The 19,413-nt window shown below is 42.1% G+C and overlaps 1 protein-coding gene and 1 pseudogene across 1 annotated transcript in view; both read left to right on the top strand.

Moving 5' to 3' along the window:
• Nucleotides 1-18,139, top strand: part of LOC101679560 (nuclear RNA export factor 2) — a 31,776-nt gene extending 13,637 nt beyond the window's left edge. Inside the window, exons 3-22 of the mRNA XM_004777128.3 lie at nt 8,925-9,108; nt 9,342-9,495; nt 9,803-9,886; nt 10,001-10,105; nt 10,212-10,292; nt 10,413-10,482; nt 10,630-10,718; nt 10,837-10,944; nt 11,119-11,228; nt 13,044-13,080; nt 13,482-13,550; nt 13,637-13,692; nt 13,832-13,939; nt 14,057-14,115; nt 14,228-14,343; nt 14,436-14,478; nt 15,045-15,117; nt 15,652-15,834; nt 17,697-17,757; nt 17,896-18,139. Of these exons, the coding sequence (XP_004777185.1) occupies nt 8,925-9,108; nt 9,342-9,495; nt 9,803-9,886; nt 10,001-10,105; nt 10,212-10,292; nt 10,413-10,482; nt 10,630-10,718; nt 10,837-10,944; nt 11,119-11,228; nt 13,044-13,080; nt 13,482-13,550; nt 13,637-13,692; nt 13,832-13,939; nt 14,057-14,115; nt 14,228-14,343; nt 14,436-14,478; nt 15,045-15,117; nt 15,652-15,834; nt 17,697-17,757; nt 17,896-17,940 (1,835 nt within the window). The 3' untranslated portion in view covers nt 17,941-18,139. The remainder of the gene's footprint in view (nt 1-8,924; nt 9,109-9,341; nt 9,496-9,802; nt 9,887-10,000; nt 10,106-10,211; nt 10,293-10,412; nt 10,483-10,629; nt 10,719-10,836; nt 10,945-11,118; nt 11,229-13,043; nt 13,081-13,481; nt 13,551-13,636; nt 13,693-13,831; nt 13,940-14,056; nt 14,116-14,227; nt 14,344-14,435; nt 14,479-15,044; nt 15,118-15,651; nt 15,835-17,696; nt 17,758-17,895) is intronic.
• Nucleotides 701-817, top strand: LOC123393431 (annotated as a pseudogene).
• Nucleotides 18,140-19,413: the final 1,274 nt, after the last annotated feature.

The raw sequence follows: 19,413 nt of genomic DNA, 5'->3' as shown, positions 1-19,413 counted from the left end.
GACTGCCTTCGGCTTAGGTCATGATCCTGGAGTCCTGCATCGGGCTCCCTGCTCAGCGGGGAGTGTGCTTCTCCTGCTGACCTCTCTCCTCTCATGCTCTCTCTCTCAAATAAATAAATAAAATCTTAAAAAAAAAAAAAGACTTACTTTGTGGCCTTGCATGCAGTCTAATCTGGATAATGTCCCAGTGCACTTGAGAAGAATATATGCTGTTCTTGGGGGAGTGTTTCATATATATTTGTTTGGCCCAATTAATCTATACCGTTGCTCAGGTCCTCTATTCCCTTATTGATATTCTTTTTGTCTGGTTGTTCTATCTATTATTGAAAGTTAGGCATTATATCTCTTACTATTATTGTGTTGCTATCTATTTCCCCCTTCAATTTTATCAAAGATTGCTTCATATATTTAGGAACTCTGTAGTTTAGTCCATACATACATACATAATTGTCATATCATCTTGGTGAATTGATCCTTTTACTATTATATAATGTCCTTCTTTGTCTTTTCTGGAAGTTTTTTACTTAAGGTATATTTTGTCTGGTATTAGTATAGCCACTGCTGCTCTCTTTTGGTTATTATTTGCATAGAATATCTTTTTCCATGCTTTCAGTTCCAGCTTCTCTATGTCCTTAGATTTAAAGTGAATCTCTTGTAGACAGCATATATTTGGATCAAGTTCTTTAAAATCTATTTGGCCATCGCTTCTCGGCCTTTTGGCTAAGATCAAGTGTAGTATTTGGCCAATCTGTGTCTTTTGACTGAGGAGATGAATCCATTTACATTTAAAGCAATAACTGATGGGGAAGGACTTACTATTGCCCTGTTGTTCATTATTTTCTGTATGTCTTGTAGCTCTTTTCCCCTACTTTCCTATCTCACTGTCTCCCCCTGTATTTAACTGATGTTTTGTCGTGATATGGTTTGATTCCCTTCTCATATATTCTATAGATTTTTTTATTTGTGGTTATCATTGTAGTTACATAAAACATCTTAAAATTATAGCATTTTTTTTAAATTGATAAGAGTTTAACTTAAATTGCATGCAAAAACTTAACTGCTTTACACCTCCATCTGCCCTACATTTTGCTATTGAAGTTGCACATTACATCTTTATATATTGTATATTCCTTAACATAGATTTATAAGTTTTTAAAAATATTTGTCATTTAAATTCTCATTGTCATTTAATGCACCAAAATTACAATAGTACAGGTTACTCTATTGGCCCATGTATTTACCTTTATTTCAGAATCTAATATTTTCACACAGCATAGTGTGTCTGTCTACTATCCTTTTATTTTAACTTGGACTCCCTTTAATATTTCTTATAGAAGAATTCTAGTGATAATGAACTCCCTCAGCTTTTGTTTATCTGGAAAAGTTTTAATTTCTCCTTCATTTGTTAAAGGCAATTTGCCAGATACAGTATTCTTGGTTGACAGTTATTTTTTTTTTTTTTACTTCAGTACTTAGAATATATTATCTCACTCCCTTCTAGCCTGCAATGTTTTGGCTGGCAAATCAACTGGTAATCTTATAAAAAGTTCCCTTGTACATGATAAATTTCTTTTCTCTTGATGCTTACAAGATTCTCTCATTGTCTTTGACTTTGAGCAATTTGATAATGTAGTTTAGTGGGATTCTCTTTGAAGTCATCCTAATTGGAGTTTCTTCAGCATCTTAAATCATCATGTTCATGTCTTTCCTCAGATGTAGGAAATATGGAACCATTATTTTTGCAAAAAAAGCTCTCTGCCCCTTTCTCTTTTCTTCTGGGATTCCCCTACTGCATATATTGTTCTTCTTTATAATGCCTCATAAGTCCCATCGGTCTCCTTACTTTTCTTTATTCGTTTATCTTTTTGCTCCTCTGACTCAGTGATTTCAGATGACCTGTCTTCGTGTTCACTAATTATATCTCCTGCCTTACCAATTCTACCTTATATATTTTCAGTTCTTGTATTTTGCAGCTCCAAAATTTTTACTTTTTTTTTTGTCGTTTCTATCATCTTGATGTACTCATTTTGTTCAGACATTGTTTTCTTGTTTCATCCAGTTATCTGTCAGTTTTCACTTTTAGCTTGTTGAGCATCTTTAGGATATTTATTTTAAATTCTTTGTCAGACTGGGGACACCTGAGTGGTTCAGTTGGTTAAGCCACTGCCTTTGGCTCAGGTCATGATCCTGGAATCCTGGGATCGTGGCTCCCAGCTCTGCAATGTGTCCGCTTCTCCCTCTGACCTTCTCCCCTTTCATGCTTTCTCTCATTCTTTTGCAAATAAATAAATAAAATTTTTTTAAAAAATTCTTTGTCAGACTGCTCATAGATCTTTTTATTTTACAGTCAGTTTCTGGAGTTTTATTTTATTTATTATTTTATTTATACTATTTATTTATTTTATTAATGTATTTATATTTACTTATTAATATTTATTAAATATTTATTAATATTGTGATATATAAATATATTTCTGTGAGTATGGATGTTTATATTAATATATACTTATTAATATTTAATATTTATTTATTATTTATATTATTTATTTAGTTTTATTTTATTCTTTTAATTGGATCATATTTCACTGTTTCTTTATAGGCCTTGTAATTTTTTGCTGAGAGTTGGGGATTTGAAAAAGCAACCAGCTCTGCCAGTTGTTGTGTACAGGTTTCATTCAGGGGATGACCTTCACTAAGGTCAACCTTGCTGGAAGTTCTAGGACGTTTCATACCTTTCTGGTCTCTTGCTCTCCCTGGCATCTGCCTGTGAAACTGAAGCTCTCATTTACTGCTTGCTTCTGTTTTCAGCACTTTCTAAACTTTGATGCAAGCCCAGTAAGTTTTCTAATTTACACAAGACAGAAATTCATCCCGAATCAGCCCCCTAACAAGCCAGAATGTTGGATACATGGTCCACTCTTATTTCCATCCCAAGGGAGGAGAAGGAATATAGGCGGCTTCCTCCCAGTTGTTCTGTGCTATGTCACAAAGGCAAAGGGACATGAACAATCCCACAAAACAACATGAATTTCACTACCTCTTTAGCTAAAATCCCTGGTTTTATAAGGGCTTTAATGCTGTATTTTTTTCTGTTCACCTCCAGAGTCCTTACAGAGATATTCTTGCTCATATATTGTTGTTAACTCAGTGTCTCTGTGGGAGAAGGAAGCCTTGTAGCTTCCTAGTCAATCTTGTTGCTGACATCACTCTGTAATATACAGTTTTGTATCCTGACTCTCTTTTCTTTCACGTAGTAGCATAAGGTATCAGGAGTATTCTGTCTTGCTTTTTGAGCCTGCCACTTGAACTTGAATCGTTTTTTTTAGAAAAAGAGCATGAGTGGGAGGGAAGGGCAGAGGGAGAGGGATAGAGACAATCTTAAGCAGCATGGAGCCTGACATTGAGCTTGATCTCACAGCTCTGAGATCATGACCTGAGCCAAAATCAAAAGTCAAACACTTAACCAACTGAGCTACCCAGGTGTCTCACCATTTTTTAAATAATAATACATTTTTAGCAAAAATACCTGGAACTCAGATGTAAGCCCCCTTTCAAACCGGTCTGTATGCCTGTATCAGAGTGTAAGCATTTTATTTTGGTTCTCTTAATTAGATCAATGTCAGATCATTTCCCACCAAGCCTGTCCTGCTTTTTCTGCCGCTACTTTATAAATACATTAATAGTTGACACCATGATCTTCTCCCATACATTAATCTGTTTTCCTTCTAATTTCCCAGAGGACTAACAATGAATGAATAACACCCATCCATCCTTTACTAAACACCAGATGTTGTACTAAGTACTGGCCTAATAATAGCTAACTTACTTACAGTGTTTATTTGGTCACAGGCATTTCACCAGGTGTTTTCCATGTATTTCCATATATTAACTTTATTTTCACAATTATGAGGCAAAACTGTTACTATTTTCAATTTAAGGGAAAAAAAATAAGGTGAGTCACCATGAAGTCAAAGTTACTTTCCCTGGAACATAGAATTTAGCACTAGGATTCAAACCCTCATTGATCTGCCCTCTAGTCCTGTGCCCATAACAAATGATGTATGACTCTGTGTTAGGGCTGAAATGAACACGGGGATGGTACCCAAAGTCCAATGAACAATATTGGCTATGGTCTCTGGGACCAACACGATCTGAACTCTAGCCCTTCGTCCAAGAAACTCATCACTGCATGCTCTTCCCCTGTATGATCTCTCCCTTCTTAGACCATAGGAACTCTTTCTTTGGTGTTCAGCTTGAAGATGAAGTAACAAAGACAGACAAGTTATACATGGAAAGAAAGAAAGACTTCCAGAGAGGTGCATATTGCCAGGATGAATTCAGTTCCTCCTAGACCTTTCCCATTAAGTGTTTCATTCTCTTCCCAGTGATCACCCTCATCTTTCTGTGGCACGTCCATCCCTTGGCCTTTTTGTTCTGTATGTCAGGTACCATGCCCCTTCTTTCCTATCCTTGATTCAAGGGACAATCATTTCTACCTCTCTTCTATCAGTATCAGCCACTCCCAGATCCCATTGTTTTTCTGTGTCAAAGAGCCTATAAAGCACAGCCATATAATTATAAGTATATATTTCAGCATAGGACATTTTGAGGTGAAATGTCTTGGTCAAAGTGTAAAAATGGTTAAGCATACTGTAGGAAATTAGACTCTCTTGCACAATATATTGGTGTAAATATTCTTAGGAAATTATCTCTTATAATTTAAAATATGATGTGCTTCTTCTGGGAAGCTGTAGAGTACAGACTTGGAACTGTCCTAAATCCCAAGCCATGCTCCACTGGGTAATTTGGTTTCCCTCATTAGAAATACCTTGTATAGAGAATCCTAATACTTTAAATTTGAAAATCAATTCAAATATTAAAATGCAAAGATGTAAAAAATTAAAGGGCATATTAAAAACAAGAAGCAAAAATTGGATATATATAGTATTTAATAAATGAAAAGAAAATGTACATTAGGTCCTGTTTTGTGTGGCAATGAACTTTCCAACATGATTTGAAATACATGTATCTGTAATCTAACTATATAAATGTATACAAATGTAATCTAATTATACAAATGTAAAACAGATAATATTAACACATGCCCATGCACACACACATGCTCATGCACATACTCTTGCTTTCCTCTGAGACAAGTACAGTACTGGCTGTCACAAAGCTGAGCACCCACAGACATGCATGTAGGTCCAGAACATTCTTCGTATACATACCAGCACCAGCTATATCTGCTAGATTTAAGGAAAGCCTCTGTTCATTTCTGCCACCAGTTTGCAAAATCCTCCTTTCCTCAGATCAGAAAAGCAGTAGTTTCAGCATTAATCAAGAGGGGAGTAATCAGCTCTAGATATAACTGTACACTAGTGAAAAATACTAATTTTACAAAAGACAAATTCAACACATGGTAGTTTTACAAGCAGTTTATGAAATAGTTCTGCAGTCCATTTTTTTTTCTAGAATAAGTAGATGTGGGTGGAAGTGGTTGAGATGTATGGATTCTCAAAAGTGGTTTTGTTTATCACAAATCTACATTGCCTACATTCATTTAACAAATACTGATTAAGCCCTTTTATATGCCAGACAATGCCACCTCAAAGTGACTCTTAATTGGCAAACTCTGCGATCCAAACAGATTTATCCATCTAGTTCAAGACCTATATCTCCACTTGGTCCAAAGCCCCTGGATCCGCCCAAGCAGGAGTGACTAACTCCTGCTCACAAAACATCATCCTTTGTCTGCTCACAGAAATTGGTCCTTGAGATCTAAAAGTCCACTAATAAAGGAGACGCAGCCCAGTAGCTGGAGGAACACTTACGATGTGGAGGCAGACCAATCAATGAGGACACAATTTCTGCTCCACCACTGACTTGGTTGAGAAATCCTGGGAGCCTAATATTCATGATCTAGAAAGGGACTGTGGATACAATCATTTTTAGACTTCTGTGAGGAGGTTCAAAAAAACTCTATTGAGTCTGCTCAACTCTGATCAAGTATTGGTTCCTACTAGGCAAGTGTTGGTTTACTTCTCCACCCTGTTCTTTCCTTACCACAGCAGGGACGCCATTGTCATGTGCTCAATGGCATAGCAGTGATGTAGGCAGAATTCCAAATCAACACAAGAAGTACCATGTGAACACACATCATGTCATAAAGGATACTCACAACCGTTTCTTTGTGTGAGGATCAATTAATACTGTAGTAGAGACTGAGGGGAAACCCAGGCAGCCTGGGTGAAGGGCACCAACTGATTTCTGATGCTCCTGTTGTTATCTTTGATTTTGGCACAACGACAGTGAGACAGGGATTGTGCTGAGATGCAAACCTTCAGTAAGTGGATATGCACGTGCACGAAAGTATGTGTGTGTGTGATCTCTCTGAATTTTTAATCACTTGCCCACTCTCCTATGAGATTCCCAAAACAAGGCTGTGATTATGATTGCTTCTGTCAAATCACCTTCTTTAGGGAGGCCTCTGGTCCTGTTTAGACTTAGCTGGTCAGTCTGGGGATTGCTATAGCTGTTTGATAGCTCATTTTTAACACTTCCCCCTTGACAACATTATTTCTGAAGTAATGTCAGTTCTCAAAGATGATTCTGATGCTCTGTAGACTGTATGTTGACTATGGACCATTATTCTTCTTTCTAATATTTGATCGTTCCCTTTCATCGGTGGATTTTTATGAAAACATGTTGTTTTCCTGGGATTCTCTAAAGGTCACTAATAAGGTTTCTCTTTGTTGTTGTTATTGTTGTTTAGTATCATTATGAACTCATGGCTTTTTATCATGTCGATGGGCTTCAAACCATTGTTTTGAGCAGAAGAGTAAAATGATTTATGTTCTACTCTTGGGCTGAAAACAGACGGTAAAGGAGCAAGGATGAAAATAGAAGGACCAGTTGGAAGACAGTATAATCCAGGAGATAGATTTTGGGGTCTTGACCAGGGTGGTAATAATAGTGGTGGTGAGAAATGGCTAGATTATGGATGTACTGGAAAGAGTAGGCAAGAGAATTTCCTGAACAGTTGGATGTGGAGTGAGAGAGAGAGAGAGCACTCCAGGCCACTTCCAAGTTTTGACACTGAGCCATTGGCATTTCAGCATCAAATGCTCTGCCCATGTTTAATTCCACTTCTGGCGCCACACAGGGAACATCCCAAAGGTGGTGAGTAGCAGGGCTGTCATGACAGCAAGGCCACACACTGAAAGCAGTGACTCCCCAGAGGAATTAATCTGAAACATGGCTGTAATCAGTATATCATGGATCAATCACCAGTGAACAGACTTTTACTCATAAGTGTGCCCTAAGACAGCATGGAGTAATTAAGGTACAAAATGTACAACACACAAACTGAGAGAGCCTTAAATATTAGAATCCAAAAGGAAGCTGTTTTCTACCAGTCTAGGTACCTTAATTCTCCCCTCACTGCCTACCCAAACCACTAGCATTATTATCTGCTATTTCACTGTTTCAGTTGAATGTGGTAAAAATAAAATACCCTTAGTGAATCCACTGTGGGAGAGAGAAATGGCCTCTTATTTCTGTAGATACCAGAAAATTTTCCAAATCTTTCCATATGTAAATTATATATGTTGGCAGGGAGTATTTGCAGGGGGAATGGCGAATATCAATACAACTCCTAGGAGTGAATACAGGATGAAATAGCACCAAGACACTAAGTGTACTTGTGGTTACAATATCCAAGAAAGTAGAAGTCAGATTAAAGGAAATTGATAAGAGAAAGAAAGAGGCACTACATAATAATAAAGCGATCAGTACATTGGGGAGTCATAATGATCCTAAATGTGTATGGGCCAAACAACAGAGACTCAAAGTACATGAAACAAAAAAACTAAGAGAGCTGAAAGAAGAAATAACCACATCCATAATTATAGTTGGGGCCTTCAACAGCCCCCTCCCATTTAACAAGGGATAAAATTACTAGAGACAAAACCAGCAAGAATATAGGAGATCTGAATAACACAATAAACAGGATCTATGCAACATAAATATAGTAATCCAACCGATGACAGCAAGGCACGTCCCCCCCAATGTCTATCTAATATTCATCAAGCTAGAGCATCTCCTGGACCATCAAACAAACCTCAACAAATTTTAAGAGAATTGAAATCACACAGGGCGTGTTCTCTAATCATAATGGACCCATGTTAGAAATCAATAATATAATGAAAAAAGAAGAATCAGTGCACACTTGGAAATGGTAGTTGACATATCATCCCAGTTTGTAATTCAGATCCTTGTTATAGAGGAGCCGAGGTTAGGAAGGGTTGTCCCCTCACCTGAAAGGCATTTCAGGCTGGGAAAAAAGAAAACTCACTCTGGGTATCTCAAACTGAGTATTGTTGACAACAAGGCTGGAGGGAGTGGAACAGCTTAGGAGGCTGTTACATCAGTCCCACCTGACATTAAAGCTTGAACTACGCCAGCAAAGGAAGTACAGCTTTCTGAGTGTTAGTGGGATCAGTTTGGTGGCTGACTAAATTTGGGGAGCATGAGAAAGAATGCTTCCCTGGTATTGGTGTGGTACTTAGACAAGCCTGAAAGAAGGCACAATTCAGATGTCTTCCTAGTGTATGGCTGGTTTCCAGTCTAACCCATGGATGCATAGACCTCTGTTTTTTTATAAATCCTGCTTCATTCTTTAAAAGGTTCAATACATAACCTCCTCCTCCTCCTCTCCCAGGATCCTCCCCTGATAATCCCATCTGTCAAATAAGGCTCTCCTATCTGGACAAGCAGAGGAGTTTCCTTTCTGGGGTTTGGGGGATTGGACCCTTAGGGCAGATTGACACTTTGCTTGTCCTACCATGGTGTTAGCCTAAGATGTATACATGGTAAGGGGGCCACTGACATGTCTTCAATCTTGTATTTTTTCCCCTTTTGAGAATACAATGATGGTAATAGCTCACCTCAAGGAAGAAAGAAAATTTGGAGTTCATTCCACGGTGACTTTTTCAAGAGGAACCCTCATTATGAATGTGGTGGATATGAGCCTCATCTTTCATACCTCCAGGAGAATGATGGAAATGTGTTGATGAGAAATGTCCAAGAGGACCCCAAAATAAGACAGTAAGTGATCAGGCAGACTGGTTTGCATGTAGCAGCCCCTGGGACTAGGTGACTCTTTCACTCTCCCTGGTCGTCTTTTTCTTCTCTCACTGGAAAACTGAAGGATGCCAAAAGTGGAATAATGGTTAAGAGATCCTAATTGTATTCCTGGTGACAGAGAGGTGAGGGTGTATAGAAGAAGACTTTCTTAGCATTTATCGCCCTACCTTTGTCTTTCCACTTCTCCTCCACAGCACTCCCTATAGCACCCGGCACAACAAGAGGAGAGTGAAATGGCAAAATGAAGGCCATATCCATATTACTGTGTGGAGAGACAGAAAAACTCTGAAGAGAGAAATGGGGGTGAACGCACAAAATGGAAACCCAGGGAAATGGTTCAAGATCAATGTGAGTGTCTTGGCAAGGTCTGCATTAGATAGACTATCCTGGAACCTTATAAAAAAAAAAAAGGAAGACCACATTACACAACCTTACGTCAATTATTTGGAGGAGAGCTTTTCAATGGAGATTTTCCTTCATCAGAGGGTCTAGAAAATCCATATTTGGCACGAAAATAAGAAAGAATGCCAGTGGTCCCTTCTTTTGAAGTTCTATGTAGCTCAAAAGAAGGTCAGATAAGAACACTGTTGGGTCTGTTTCCAGCTTTAATTCTATGCTGTCTCTCCTCACTCCCATCTCTTCTTTTCACCTTTAGATTCCCTATGGGAAAAAGTATGACAAGACATGGCTAATGAATTCAATCCAGAGCCATTGCAGTGTCCCCTTCACTCCAGTCGATGTAAGAGAGGATGGTGAAGCCAGATGAGTGGGCATAGGGAAGTGTGAGTGGGGGAAGCCAACTGAGCCAGAAGACTCTATCCTCCAAAATTAATGTTGCCTCCCTTTCCTGCAGTTTCACTACATGAAAAACCAGGCTCGGTTCTTTGTCCAGGATGTTGGCACTGCCTCTGCACTGAAGGATGTCAGCTGCAAGATTTATGATGAGGAGAACCGAAAGGTATGTGTTGAGGGCACTACCTCTCCCTAGTCCTGGGGCAGGAAGAAAGGGCAGGGCTGGTTGGAATTAAAGTTCTTGGTCTTTGCCCCACCTCTCCTTCCTGCAGATATCTATCTTTGTCAATCCCTCCTCTGTACCCTACTCTGTGAGGTATAAGTTGGAGCCAGAAGAAATGGAGCAGCTAAAGGTAATGCAGACTCAAGGCCCATTGCATGCCCACACCCACACCCACCTCTTCTTCCTTCAGCCCCTGATTTCCCTATCCCCACTGGAGCCTCCCAGTGGCTCTCTGTGTCTCTCTCTGCAGCTGACCATGAACAAACGCTATGACGTCTCCCAGCAAGCTCTTGACCTCCAGTGTCTCCGCTTTGACCCAGGTACACAACAGCAAAAATTCTAGGGCAGGTGACGGCACAGGGATCTTTCTGGGATGGAGACTGAGGGATGGTGATGTGAGAAGGGGTTGGTGCTGGCCCTAGACCCCACTCTCAGCCTTCTGATTGCCTCCTCTCGACTTCCTGAAGACTTGGTAGGCCATGATATAGATATAATCCTGAACCGAAGAAACTGCATGGCAGCCACCCTGCAGATCATTGAAGAGAATTACCCTGAGGTGAGACCTTGGGCCCAGTGCTGTTATTAATGGTAGGGGTGGGACACATGGGGTGGAGGACAGAGTTGTCTCTGAGTCCCTGGTAGTAGTTGTCACTCTAACTCTTCTTCATCAACAGCTATTGTCCTTGAACTTGAGCAACAACAAACTGTATGGGCTAGATGGTCTGTCTGACATTATAGAGATGGCCCCCACAGTCAAGAACCTGAACCTCTCCAAAAATGAGGTGGGAAGAGGGAGCCAAATCAAAGTTGGGGGTTGACAGTGGGTGGTAGTGCTCATCAGAGTAATGACAGGAGGCAACAGAAGGTACCTGGGTGGAAAGGTGGGAGATCGGGTGCAGGGCCCTTGTGTCTCTTTCCCTGGGAATCTTTTCCAGTTTCTTCCCCATATTTCTCAGCTGAACTTGCTGTGGGAGTTAAACAAGATTAAAGGACTGGAGCTTGAAGAGCTTTGGCTAGAAGGAAACCCCTTGTGTGACACCTTTCCAGACGAGTCCACCTACATAAGGTCAGTGTGAACACCTCTCACACTTCCTGGGAACCCTCAGTCCTGGGAACCTGAACTGTCCCTGAGAATGCATGTATGCAGGAAGCTACAACCCTAGTCCTCTAGAAGGACCATAGGTCCCATCTACTCCTCTCTCTGTGTCCTTCAGCTGTAAGGAGTTTCCTTCCTCTGACCTGCTCACCTGCTCTCCTGGTCTGGAGTCTGTTTCTACCTCACTGCAGTCAGAATTATTTTTCTTTTCTTTTTTTTTTTAAAAAAAAACATCTTTTTAAATTTTTCTTATTTAAATTCAATTTAGCTAACATTTAATGCATTATTATTTTCAGGGGAAGAATTTAGTGATTCATCAGTTACATATAACACCCAGTGCTCATTACATCAAGTGCCCTCCTTATGCTTTCAGTGTTCTTTAGAATGCCCTCCAAGAGTGTGCTCCTGGAAGCAAGTCTCCTCCTCCTCACCAGGACCAGGAGGGACCAGACTTGAGCCAGATGTTAGTGCTTTGAACTGAGAAGGGTCCTCCAGTTCAGGGCCTCAGTGCTGAGACAGGTTTTCCTACTCCCTACTGAGATTGAGTTTCTCTCCCTTGTTCTGAAAGGGGACCTCCTTCTCTTACTCCAAAAGGGTTGCCCACTCTAATTTCAGGCTACCATGGTGGCTTTCCTGCCCCATGCTGAGGCCAAGGTCCTGGAGTCCTACCATCACGATATCCGTTCCTCTGACCCGATGCCAGTAGTAAGGCCCTGCTTGGGAGAAACCAGGGTTCCTGAGTCAATGGGCCAGAGATGGGTGACTACCAGTGAGCAGAGGCCTTTCTGAGGCAGGAATGGAAGGCAGAGGGCAGAGGTGCTTGAGGAGACAGAAGGAAAGCCTCTCAGAGGCACTGCCCCCTCCTTTCCCTCCGCACATCACATCTCCGCAACTGATCCTTCAGAGAAGCCCTGGGTAGTCCCGCACAGATATGATTCCTCAGGCTAGGAATCAACTAAGACAGGTGCACGTGCACAGGGTCCATCAGGAGGGAAGGCACTGATCATGAGAGGGGACGACAGACCCTCAGCCCCACGCTGACCTGGGGGTTGACCCTATACTCCCTCTGGGGAAAATCTCCTGCCCCTGTGGTTGTCTCGTTCCCCAGCTCAGACTGGGCTCACATAGGTGACAAAGTTTCATCCAGCATGCAGTGGGCCCCCAACCCAACACCTGCATGTTTTCCATTCCTACCTTGGGTGCCAGGGCTTGCCAGGGAAGATGAAGGATAGGACTGCAACCAGGGAGCCATTTCCCCATTCTTCTCTCTTCTTCCTGATCCCTGCCACCACGGTAGAGCTTCTTTCCCCTCCCTTTGCTTTGCTTTCTCTTACTCCTTAGTCACTGATTCCATTATGTATCTCCTACCTCTGCCCTCCTACATTCATTCGCTCTTCTGTCTTCATCCCCTCCTCCCTCCCTGCCTCCTGGGCCTTGCCTCAAACCCCTCCCTGCCCCAACATCCTGGGACATCCCTGGGGGATATCAGGGTCTTTCAGGATGCTAGACCCCTAGTGATGTAGCAGAGCTCTGGGCTCCCATTCCTTTCGCTCTTCTCTCGGGAGTCTTCAGTGAGGATTTGGAGGAAGTAAGGGATACAGGGAGGGGAAGTCATCCCTGGAGCTCCACATGTTGCTTCTGGTGGCACTGAAGAAGGGAGTCAGAGCAGTCTAGGTGGAAGCTACCCAGTGGAAAGGAGAGGGAGGGAAGGGAGGGAAAGGATAGGAGGGAGGCTTCGGAACCCTGACCTATCAGTCACTTCTTTCTATTTTGGATTTTGGACAGTGCCATCAAGGACTGTTTTCCTAAGTTGTTACGCCTGGTAAGTGACTACACTCATCATTGTCTCTTACTAACATTGATCACTACCACACCTGCTCTCAAGCTCTTTGGGTCTTCTCTAGATTACATGTTTGTGTCAGACCCTTTTCCATTTTAGGGTACCAGGACTCCTGAAAATGACATGAATATGCTCTCTGGAAAAATATGTGCATGCGCACGCGTGCGCACACACACACACACACCAGAAAAAAGTTGCATATAATAGTAAATACTTTCCAGATGTCATGTTGAAGACACACACTCTAATCTTGTCCATGTAATTTCCAGTACGCTTTCATACCTAACCTCTGACCCTCACCCTCTCTTGGGCTCATCTTTCCCCCTGATCATCCAGGGCCACCTCCCTGGTCTCCACTGCTGACTTCTTCTTCCCTTCTCCAGGATGGCCAGGAGTTATCACCACCAGTTATCACTGATACTGACACACCCTGCTTGTTAAAGCCCTGCAAGGTGAGGGAAAATTGATCAAACAACATTTGGGCTATTACAAGGGAGGTTTTATCAGCCACATAGTCTCAAATGTATTTTGATTCCAGGAAAGCTACAAAGGATCTGATGCCCTGAAGAGTCTAGTCCTGCAGTTCCTGCAGCAGTAAGTACTCCTGGGAATCTGGAGAAGGGGATGGCTAGGATGGGTGAGGCCACCCAAGCTCAGAACTGCTGACTGGGTCTGGAAATCTCATTTGGGATCCAGACCACAGAGATAGACTGTCCTCATTACTCTCCCACAGGTACTATTTCATCTATGATTTTGGAGACCGTCAGGGTCTCCTCGGTGCCTACCATGATGAGGCCTGCTTCTCCCTGGTCATTCCCTTAAACCCCAAGGACCCAGGCCCGTAAGTAGCAAAGCCCAGTCTCTATTCCTGGGCTCTGTGGCTCCCCAGAAGACACAGGGCAGCTCCTGGAATCACCCACACTGGGCACACTACCACTTTCTGTTCTTTCTCTGTTAGAAGCAGTTTGTGGGAGTACTTCAAGGAAAGCAGGAATATGAAGAAGCCCAAGGACCCCTGTGCGTGTGTGATGAGGAAGACTGGGCAGGGAAACAGGGTGTGCAGGGATTAACTATTATGGCCCAGGGTTTGGTGACCCATGAACTTCGCTTGCTTCTCCTCTCCCCCTAGCCCTGTGTGTTCAGCCACTAAATCACACAAAATATGACATCGTGGGCTCCCTCTGTGTGCTGCCCAAAACACAGCACGATCTCAGCTCCTTCTTGGTGGACATGTGGTTCCAGACGGTGAGCACATTCTTCCTCCCAAGGGCAGCCCCAGAAAGCCATGGGTGGGTAGGAAGTTTAGGTGACTTAGCACCTGGACTCTTCCCTTTCAGGAAAGGATGCTCTGTTTCACTGTCCATGGGGTGTTCAAGGAAGGTGAGTGTGCATAGAGTCCCTCCCCAGATGCCCCACTGCTCCCTTCCCGCAGGCCGGAATCCCTCTCAGAACTGCCCCAGCTTCCCTGATCCCTTTCCTTCTCTTCCTATTCCCACTGTGTTCTGCCTCCACTCTGTCCCCAAACCATCCTGGTCTGAACTGGATCTATGCTGGTCTGCCCTACACAACTTGGGCATTAAGGACACAGTCTATGGAGTTTCATGGCTGTCATCCCAAATCCTTATTCCAAGAACTACTTGAGGTGTTTACTTAACCTCTAAGTTTCCTCATTTGCAAAATGGAGCTAATAATGCCCACCTCTCAGAGTGAAAAATGAATCAATTGAACTTGTGGAATGGTTGTCACAGCACCTGCCACCTAGTAGAGGCCCTGTCACTGGGCGTAGACTGTCAGTACTGTTGGCATCCCCATACCAGACACCCCAACTCCCAGTTAACAATAGTTCCCTTCAGCATGAATATCAGGACAGACCCTGACTGGGGAACACCGTGTGGGCATGTGACGTATGTGTGACTCTAAGAGGGTATTGTTGTTTGTTGTTGAAGTGGAGGGAAAGTCTCAGGGTTCTGTTCGCGCCTTCACCAGGACTTTCATCACCATCCCTGCCAGCAATTCCAGGTGAGCGCTACGTTGAAGGTGGGAATGTTCATCCCAGCCTGGGCTCAGGGTTGTGGGAGCGTGGTGGTGAAGACATCTTGGTTTTCTCACTATTGTGGAAAGCCAACAAGTAGATCCAAGAAGCAGTCTAGTGTGGTGGTTAAGAGTATGGGTTCTGGGGTTAGAGCACTGGGTTTTCTTCTTGACCCCAGCACTCACTGGCATCACATGACCTCTCTGTGACACATCGTCTTCATTGGAAAATGGGGATTAGCTGCCCCTTCCCTTAGGCTATTGTAAGGGATAAATGTGCGTGTAAAATCATCCCTGGGTTGCAGGTTAAGTACACATCTAGTGAGGTTGGTAGATAGTCCCTGAAAAGGTGGGTTCTGTGAAGGGGTGGAGGCACAAGCCACGGAATCTGGGGAGGATGGCAGGCATACAGTAGGGGTAAGGAAGGAATCTAGTTGCTGAGTGGCAGTGGAAACAGGATCATTGATCTGGATGTGGAGTTGTACATTCATCTACTTGTCTGAGGGCCCATTTTCTCTCCAGTCTATGCATCGTGAATGATGAGCTGTTTGTGAGAGATGCTACCCCCAGTGAGACTTGGAATGCGTTCTCCTACCGAGATCCTACACCAACTTCCAGCTCCATGCCCACCGTCTCCCAGGAGCAGCAGGAAATGGTTCATGCTTTCTCCACTCAGTCTGGAATGAAACTCGAGTGGTCTCAGAAGTGAGTGGTGGGTGTACATGGGAAAGGGCAAGTTGCGACAGCGACTTGGGTGGAGGAGTGTGAATCAAAGAAACTCACAGGAAATTTGGAAAAATAACATTTTGGATAGTTTGCTTCCAAAAAGAAAGAGAGTGAGTACATGGAGAAGGTGTCATACTATTATATATGTGAAGGATTAAAAAATATTATAATGCTCAATGACATTGTTTTATATATAGAAAATCTGAAAGAATCCACCAAAAAGCTAATAAAACTAATAAATTCAGCTGTAGGATAAAAGACCAATATACAAAACTCGTTTTTATTTCTATGTACTTGCAATGAGCAGTCCAAAAATGAAATTAAGAAAATAAACCCATTTACAATAGCATCAGAGTAGTAAAATATTTGGAAACAAATGTAACAAAAGAAGCACAAATCTTACACTCTGAAATCCATAAAACTTTGTTAAAAAATTTTAAAAATGGGAAAGATAATCCCTTTCCTTTGGTTGGAATATTTCTAAATAGCTTAATATTGTTAAGATGGCAGTAATACCTAGAGCAATCTACAGATTCAACACAATCCCCGTCAAAATCCTTCTTTGTAAAATTGACAGGGTTATCCTAAATTTCACATATAAGTTGCACCAAAACAATCTTGAGAGATAAGAACAAAGTTAAAGGACTCACACTTCCTAATTTCAAAACTCGCTAAAAAGGTACAGTAATCAGAACTATGCAGTGCTGGCATATGGACAGTGCATGAATCAACGGAGTAGAATTGAGAGTGCACAAATAAACTCTCACATTTACGGTCAATTGATTGTCAGTGAGAGTGCTGAAAAAATGTGATGAGAAAAAAAATAGTCTTTTCAGCAAATGGTGCTGGGACAACTGGATATCCACATGCAAAACAAGGAATTTTGACCCTGGATTCACATCATGTACAAACAGACTGTAAGTGGATCAAAATTCTAAAGGTAAGAGCTAATACCATTAAAAAATTGGAAGAAAACATACATATAAGCCTTCATTAATTAGGCAAGTGTTTCTTATATATGACACCAAAAGCACAAGCAACCAAGGAAAAAATAGATAAACAGGGCTTCATCAAAATTAAAAGGTGTTGTGCACCAGTGAGCACTATCAAAAGACTATAAATCCCACCAAAGGAATGGGAGAAAATATTTGCAAATCACATATCTGACAAGAATGTATGAAGAATGCTTGCAGGTCAACAATAAAAGGACAAACAACCCAATTTAAAAAGTGGTAGAATGGTCTGAATAGACAATTCTCCAAAGAAGATACACAAGGGGCCAAGGAGCCCATGAAAAACTTCTCAACAATTAGTCATTAAGGAAATGTGGATTAAAACCACAATGACTTACTACTTTACACAGCACTGGTATGGCTTTGATCAATAAATGTTTAATGAGGTTTTTTTTTAGATACAATTATTTGGAAATTAGATAATGGTGATGATTGTGTAATCTTGTAGCTATACTAAGGAAACACTGAATTGTACCCTTTAAAATGGTATGTGCATACAAAAATAATAAAATGGTATGTGCATTATATCTCAATAAAAATGACTGGAAACTTGTACTTTTAAATTTCCCATTTGTTTTCTTGAATATCTTTTTTTATCAATATATATTAAGTTCCCTTGTTCTTTTGGAAAGGTCTATTTTTCTGTTTTGAATTCTAGTGGGCATGAATGCCAGTGATAGACATTTTCACTAGGTCTTTCTTCATCGTTGCACATAGTGATCATTCCGGTACATGCATCCCAGCAAAGAACTGGCACTGATTTAGCATCTCACGGTCAGCATGTCTGTACTGTGGTACTAATGGAGATCACCTGTTCTTCCACTCCAGGTGCCTTCAGGACAATGAGTGGAACTATGCCAGAGCTGGTCAGGTCTTCACTATGCTCAAGGTGAGGTCTGGGAATCATTAAGCGGGCTACCGTTGGGCATTTCTGGGCCTTCAGTAAGGCCAAGAAAATGGAGGCTGGGTGGCCTGGGAATGAAACTCCGGATCTGGCTCTTCTGATGTCCCAACTCTTTCCCTCCAGAATGAGGGCAAGATCCCAGAGGAGGCTTTCAAGCAAACCACCTAAAAGAAGCCTTAGATGTCCACGTCATCGCTGTTTCTCTTTCCTCCAGCCTAAGGCTATACCCATGACTGGGGATGGAGGCCTGGCTGACCACGAAATCAAAATTACCTTACAGGCCAGGTAACATAAGCACCTGAGGGATCAGTTGTTCCATGTACTTTCCTCACACATGATCGCTGTTTATTTTCATAATAAAGAGTTATGTTGCACATTGTGTGTTGTGTGTCCTAGATCACTCTTTTCCTGCCCCAACCATGAGCCAGTGAGTCCAGGACTGAAAGGCCCTGTCCTCTTCCTGACATTGTTCACCCTGGCACAGCAGGTACACAGGCTTGACTCCACAGGTAATATGTCGGTAAATTCTGGTGAGAAGGTACACACACAATTCCAGGGATTGGCCTTTGGAAACAGTGTGACTCAGATGCTCTACCTGGAGGCCTGCAGAAGCAGGCATGTGGCCTGGAACAATAGGGGCTTTGCAAGGGCTGCCTACCAGCTAGTGAGTTCAGTGGAAGGAAGATGAGGACTCACATGTATTTACTTCTTATTCCTAATCACTTGGGTGCATTCAAAGGCATACCATCAACAACTTTATGACTTGTACACTGGTGAATGGGAAATGAACCTTTTCACACCTCTCACCACGCTTGCATTTGTCTTCTCATCTATCCACTGTACTGCCCCTTCCCCTTCTCTGAAGGTGCACTGTGGGAGAGTTCTTACTTTAGCTCCTGAGAGTGAGAGAAAGTCAGCCTGTTTGCCCAGTGCATTTGTTAGAGAGGCGACAAAGGTGCTCCATGTCCGTGTGCTTAAGGGGGATCAGACATTTAGTTGCACATCCAAACAACAGTAGCATGGAACCTCACATTATGGTTGGCTCTGTGGGTAATTTCTCAATGATCAGCAATTGGCAGTTCAGAATCACAGGTAGGAGTTGAAAAGGACACTTGTGCAATTTATTTTCCACACTTCTGTAACATTTGGACTTTAGACCACAAGCAGTCATAATTCTTGAAATTAAAAGCAGTACCAAGTTTCACATTACCATCCTATAAATGATGGCATAGGTGAGGTATCACCAGTGTACAAATTATGCCTCTATTGGCAGGTCTCACGTGTCATTTCCTACCACTAGCCCCTTTTCAACTCTTTATGTACATTTACAGAAGGAATATAGAGGTGTGTGAATTTCTTAGATATATTAACTAAGAGAATAATTGCATTACATAAGGAATAATTCCATGCTATTCCAAGCAGTACCTCAGGGGTCAAAGACAAATCTCTGCCCCCTTACGCAGAGAAGAGTCTGCATTGTGAGGAATAGAGGCAGTCTCACATGTTAGCAAGCAACTGCTGTGTCTGGCTCAAATTAAGCTCTCTGAGCTGAGTTCCCTCATGGGCTAGGACTACAGAACCCATTACATGGCACCTTTACTGCTTTTCTCTACATGATTAGGTTTCCACATACTTTGCCTC

Source organism: Mustela putorius, unplaced genomic scaffold (assembly GCF_011764305.1).
Source record: "Mustela putorius furo isolate JIRA1106 unplaced genomic scaffold, ASM1176430v1.1 tig00000842_pilon_pilon_pilon, whole genome shotgun sequence".
Classification (NCBI taxonomy): domain Eukaryota; kingdom Metazoa; phylum Chordata; class Mammalia; order Carnivora; family Mustelidae; genus Mustela; species Mustela putorius.
The sequence above is the reverse complement of the archived record's forward strand: the minus strand, read 5'-3'. Positions and strand labels throughout refer to the sequence as shown.